The sequence below is a fragment of the Numida meleagris genome, chromosome 27, assembly GCF_002078875.1.
Source record: "Numida meleagris isolate 19003 breed g44 Domestic line chromosome 27, NumMel1.0, whole genome shotgun sequence".
In the NCBI taxonomy this organism is placed as follows: Eukaryota; Metazoa; Chordata; class Aves; order Galliformes; family Numididae; genus Numida; species Numida meleagris.
The window spans coordinates 979,078-984,155 of NC_034435.1; the positions used below are offsets into that span (position 1 = coordinate 979,078).

Below are 5,078 nucleotides of genomic sequence, written 5' to 3' on the forward strand. Positions count from 1 at the left end.
TCTGTGCCCTCAAGAAAACCAACACGGCGCTGTTGGTGCCCAACGCGCTCAGCGTCCGCACGGCGCAGGGGGACAAGGTGAGCTCGGGGAGGGGGCTGTGGGATTGGGGGCCGTGGTGGGGGGAGCCACCACCCATCCCTCTGCCCGCAGTTCCTCTTTGTGTCGCTGCGCCGGCGCGAGGCCACCTACCAGCTGCTGAGATCGCTCTGCAGACACCTGCAGGTAGGCATTGTGCTGGGTGGGGGCTGGGCACAGTGCCCCCTGCGCCCCGCTGCAGCTCTCCTTGTGCAGGACAACGCCTGGAGCCCCCCGGCCTCTCCCCTCAACCACAGCACTGAGCAAAGCCCTAAGAAATCCCTGGTAAGGGAACGGCAGCAGCAGAACTGTGTGGCCCCGGGGAGGGCTTTTGGGGGGGGAACACGGTGCTGAGAAGCCCCAGTCCTCTGCCGGCCCCCCCCAGCAATCCTACAACCAGGCCCTGTCCTGCAGACCTCGAGCCACTCAGACCTGGAGCAAAGCACAGTGGAGCCCGACAGCCTCCTGGAGCTGCAGGGTGAGCGGCCACCCCCGTGTGCCCCCCACAGCCCCCATGGGCGCCCCAGAGGCCTCTCGTCTTGGGGCCACCCCATGTGCCCGCTGGGTCCCTGAGGCCACCCGTACCCACGGCACTTGATGAATGGATCCTGGTTATGTGCAGATGAGCCGAGCCCAACGCTGAACGGAGCAGAGGAGGATGAGGAAGAAGAGGAGACGGCAGAGGATGCTCCGGCTCTGGGCAGAGGTGAGCGACGCCCTCGGCAGAGCCACGCAGCATCCGGGTGACCAGCACAGGGCTGGGGCAATGCCCATCTTGGCCACGGTGCTGTCCCCAACACCACTTTGTCCTGGCAGGGGGACTCCACACGGCACCGCCAGCCCAAAGCGCCGCGCAGCTGCGTGCCTTCAACACCATCATCATCCTCTACCTGCTGCTGTGAGTGCCCGGGCGGGGGCCACGTGCTCCCCCCAGCCCCGTGTCCCTGGCTCTGCACGGGGCCTGACGCTGCGCTGTCCCCAGGATGGTGGCCCTGCTGCTGACCTCGGGGTACATTGGGCTGCGCATCCTGGAGCTGGAGCAGCAGCTGGCGGCCCTGGGGGCTTGGCCAGAGCTCAGCCTGGTGCAGCGGTGAGTGGGGGGGCAGCGGCCCCTTCAGCCCCAGCCCAGCGGGGACCCCTCACCCTGCCCTCTCTCCCAGGCATAAGAAGACGTGAGGCCAGCGGGGACCCGGCTGTCACCGGGCTGCCAGCCCCTGGGACCGGCTCCGGGACCCCCAGACGGTGGGGGGCTCCCAGGTACCTTCCAGCACCCCCAGGGAGCCCCCGCGGGCCGTGGGGCTCCATCCCCCTCCCCCCAATTTCACCCCCCTGAGCTCATTGTGTGAATCCTGATCTGAGTGCAAAGCAGACTCGCGGGGTCACCCGGAGCCAGGCCCCCACCCTGGGAATTTGTGGGGGCAGCCCCTCCCAGGGGTGCAGGCACAGCGGGGCCAGTGGGCACGGGGAGACTGAACTATTTTTATTAATAAAGAGCTGACGTGGTGCTACCTGCGCTGCACGTGACATCGGTGTTAGAGGGTCCCCCCCACCCCAAGGCTGCTTTGTTCCTTGGCCTGTGCACAAGGAAGCTCTGCCCTCCTCCTCCCCCACAAAACAGCGGCAGAGGAGCAGGGCTGTGGGGCTGAGGGCTGGTACTGGAGCAGGCTCCAGCTGCAGACATCGCGGGTGGTGGTGGGGGGGCAGCAGGAGGACAGCAAAGGGACGTACCCCGGGCTGTCCCCCAGTGCCCCGGCGCTCCGGCTGCGGGTGGCCACTGCAGAGCAGAAGGAAGGGGGTGAGGGGGGGGGGGCTCCGGTGGGCACTGCAGGACACACTGCTCCCCCCTCCCTCGGCTCTTACCGTACTCCATGCCCAGGACGGGGCGCTCCTGCCACAGGAAGGCTCCCCATTGCGTGCCGGGCCCCGGGTAGGCAGCAGGGACGATGGGGTCCCAGGAGGCCACCTCCCGCAGGCGCTGGTCATAGACTTGGGGGCGAAAAACAGGCTGCAGAGCTGGGGCAGGACACCCCGCACCCCCCCCATCCTTCTCCCACAGAGGAGCCCCACAGCTTCCCCCTCCCCAGCTCTTGGGTCAGCTCTGTGCTTTCTCCTCCCAGTATCCCCCACCCCCCCCAGCTCCGTACCCGGGGGCAGCCGCTCTCGCTCAGGAGCACTGCATGTGTGCTGCCAGCGCTGCCAGGCCGTGCTGGGGGTGAGGCCGGACCAGGCGTCCTCTGCCCCATGGCAGCTCGGCTCCGTCCACCATCTCTGCCCCACTGCGTCCCGGCCCAGGGGGGTCATGTTCCAGCGCAGCGCCTGCCTCAGCACCAGGGCGCAGCGCGGCCCCCGCAGCGTCGCATACTGCTCACTGCGGGCACGAGGGGATCAGGGCCCTGCGGCACACGAAGGGCTCAGCCCCGGGGTCCCGCCCCGACCTCACCTGCACAGGGGCAGAGGGAAATCGGCTTCCAGAGTGCTCTGCGGCACCCAGGCTCTGTGCACCCCCGGCTTCATGCCCGGCCCTGGGAGCCCACGGCAGCGCTGGAATCAGCACCCGAGCAACGGCAACGGGGGCAACGGGGCGGGGGCAGCTTTGTGCCACGCAGCACAGAGCAGGGGCAGGGCTGGGCCCACTCCTCCAGCGGCAGCCAGCAGAGAGCACGGAGCAGCAGCAATAAACCAGTACGGCGGCACAGAGCTCGGGGCACGCATGGAGGCTGTGCACCCCCCGGGAACAGCGAGGTGAGAACACGGGAGAGATGTAAACTCACAACTTGTTTAATGCCAGTTAGAACGCTTTACATGGAAAAGTTACAACTCCGTACTTCTTTTTTTTTTTCCTTTCCTCCCCCTCCCCACCGTACGATGCCGTACACGGAACAATGCCACAAGGTCGCAGACTTCACAGACTCCAGGCTGCCCCCTGCTCCCAGACAACGCAGCCCACCAAGGCTTTGCTCCTTTCCCTGGTTAACGAGGGCAGCAGGAGGGAACGCAGCCCCACACTCAGCCCGTGCCCCCCCCTCAATGCATGAGCCCCAGCAAACAGCCCCCAGCCTGCGCTGGGTCAGATTCGTGACCATCAACTCAGTGCTCCACCACCACCACATTTAACGGTGCTGAAAAAAAAAGAAAAAAAGAAAAAAAAAAGAAACGAGGAGGCCTTCAGACCAAGCCTAAACCCAGCCCCGTGCTCCTGCTGCTAGAACAGAGTGGTTGTGCCGACATCGGGCTTTGGGAATGACACCCAAGTGATATTTGAGGGGCGGGGGGGGCTGCTGGGTGCGACTGAGCTCGCAACCATGGGGCTGGGGGCACCGCTACCCCCATGCGTGCAGGAACAGGAGTACTGCCTATGCACTGTACAGAGAACAGGTCAAGGTCTATATACACAGCCAGGGAAATCCGAAGGAGAGCAGGGCACGGCACGGCACGCGCACCCGGTGCGGGAGCCAGGCACACAGCATTGGCACACGGACACGGTGAGACAGAACGGGCTGCTGCAAGCAGAACAGCTTCTCCTTAAATTAAAAGCAACACATACACGTGAGCGCTCTGCAGCACACCCCGGGCCCTCGCCACGCGGCTCCGGGCACACAAGCAGGCACTCTCTTCCCATACAGCTCTAACAACAACAACAACAAAAAAATCAACAGGGCCCTGGGCATCAACGTGGAGGTTAAAAAAAAAAAAACAAAAAGGGGAAAAAAAAAAAAAAAAAACCAAAGGGCAACCACTCTTCCTCGCTATGGAAAAAGAACCCCTCTCCCTCTCGCCCCGACGCGGCGCTCCCCGATTCCTTCCAGCCAGAAGAGGCCACGCTCCCTCTGAACCAAACCAGATCCCGCGGGAGTGCTTGTGTTTCTCAAGCACATCACAACTGCTTTTGTCCCCACGAAGGCTCCGGAGCAACCAGAGCAGCCTGCTGCAAACGGCGCTGCGGGGAGCTCCGCGTGCACGCCGCTTTGCTTTTGTTTTTAAAGCCATGGTGGGTTCGGTTTTGTTTTGTTTTTTTTTTCTTTCCCCTCTCTGTTAAATAAAGGATGGGCCTAAAAGACGCTACGGCAAGCTGACATTTCTTTGAACGCGTCCCCTCCGAGGTGGAGCCTCTTCAAAGCCTCCTCTCAAGTGTGAAGCAAAGAGGTGGTGCTGGGAAGAACCCAGCTGCCTCGCGGGAGCGAGCACCGGGGTGCCTGCTTCCTTTGGAAGAAATGAGCGGTTCCGCGGCGCCGTGGGGATCCCAGGCTCTAAGCAGCGCCTTTAGATAGCAGAGAGGCCAGCGCTCAGCCGGGGCATCGCCCCACAGGGGCAAGGATACTCTCATCTCTCCTAAGAGCAGACAACACAGCAGTTGGGATGGCCTTGGTCCGGTCTCAGTGGTCCATGTAAACACGTTTTCTCCAGTACAAAAGAAAAACAAGGGTCGGAGGGCGCTGGTTTGACCTCTTCTCCCCGTACCCCTTCACAAAGGATGAATCCAGAAACCTTTGGCAGTTCCCTCCCCCCCCAGCCCCAGCGAAATACGGCCCCGGCGCCGGTCACCAGCACTGTTTAATCAGCGCCTGCGGGGTCCGTCCTCCAGCCCCGGCGGCGCTCCCTCCCCTCCCGGCCGCTCGTCTGGGGTCCCATGCACACCAAAGCAGTGGTTTCATCCTGGTACGTCAGGCCGGAGCCTCCCGGGGACGTGGGGTTTACCGTATCCTGGTGAAGAGGTTCAGAACGGATACGGACTCCTACAACGAGAAGCACCACAGAGCTGGGCTGCAGGACCATCCCCCTTCTTAAAAATAACAAACAGCCACCAAAGCTGGGGAAGGACCTCAGGGCACAACATTCAAAGTCCAACACCATAAATATTTCCATGTGTTGTTTTTTTTTTTTTTTCCTCCCACCCCCCCCACAGCTGATAACAAGCAGCGTGGCAGGAAAGCCTGCCATTCCCATGTCCATGTGCAACGCTGCACCCCAGCCCCAAACCCGCAGTGGCTGCAGTGCCACCCCCC

General features: G+C 63.0%; 3 protein-coding genes across 4 annotated transcripts in view; 1 reads left to right on the forward strand and 2 right to left on the reverse strand.

Annotated features, from left to right (window-relative positions):
- The window catches only part of LOC110388888 (GRAM domain-containing protein 3-like), a 3,838-nt gene extending 2,251 nt beyond the window's left edge, over positions 1 to 1,587 (forward strand). Inside the window, exons 5-12 of the mRNA XM_021378625.1 lie at positions 1 to 77; positions 151 to 222; positions 292 to 360; positions 490 to 553; positions 698 to 781; positions 892 to 973; positions 1,058 to 1,165; positions 1,236 to 1,587. The exon at positions 1 to 77 is cut by the window's left edge and continues 20 nt beyond it. Coding sequence (XP_021234300.1) covers positions 1 to 77; positions 151 to 222; positions 292 to 360; positions 490 to 553; positions 698 to 781; positions 892 to 973; positions 1,058 to 1,165; positions 1,236 to 1,251 — 572 coding nt within the window. The 3' untranslated portion in view covers positions 1,252 to 1,587. The remainder of the gene's footprint in view (positions 78 to 150; positions 223 to 291; positions 361 to 489; positions 554 to 697; positions 782 to 891; positions 974 to 1,057; positions 1,166 to 1,235) is intronic.
- On the reverse strand, positions 1,575 to 2,684 carry C27H19orf71 (chromosome 27 C19orf71 homolog). Its single transcript, XM_021378623.1, has 4 exons — positions 2,516 to 2,684; positions 2,220 to 2,443; positions 1,936 to 2,061; positions 1,575 to 1,849 (listed from the first exon to the last, which is right to left on the reverse strand). Exons 1-4 carry the CDS (start codon positions 2,587 to 2,589, stop codon positions 1,608 to 1,610), a joined length of 666 nt encoding a protein of 221 aa, XP_021234298.1. The 5' UTR covers positions 2,590 to 2,684; the 3' UTR covers positions 1,575 to 1,607.
- The window catches only part of FZR1 (fizzy and cell division cycle 20 related 1), a 14,309-nt gene continuing 12,068 nt past the window's right edge, over positions 2,838 to 5,078 (reverse strand). For both annotated transcript variants that reach the window (XM_021378611.1, XM_021378612.1), the window contains exon 14: positions 2,838 to 4,808. In XM_021378611.1, coding sequence (XP_021234286.1) covers positions 4,767 to 4,808 — 42 coding nt within the window. In that variant the 3' untranslated portion in view covers positions 2,838 to 4,766. The remainder of the gene's footprint in view (positions 4,809 to 5,078) is intronic.

Excerpts from the sequence above, each read along its gene's own strand:
- C27H19orf71 (XM_021378623.1), bottom strand. The coding sequence starts at position 2,589 with ATGAAGCCGGGGGTGCACAGAGCCTGGGTGCCGCAGAGCACTCTGGAA. Across the intron at positions 2,444-2,515 it reads TTCCCTCTGCCCCTGTGCAG|TGAGCAGTATGCGACGCTGC; the intron begins GTGAGGTCGGGG and ends TCGTGCCCGCAG. Across the intron at positions 1,850-1,935 it reads CGTCCTGGGCATGGAGTACG|TGGCCACCCGCAGCCGGAGC; the intron begins GTAAGAGCCGAG and ends TCTGCTCTGCAG.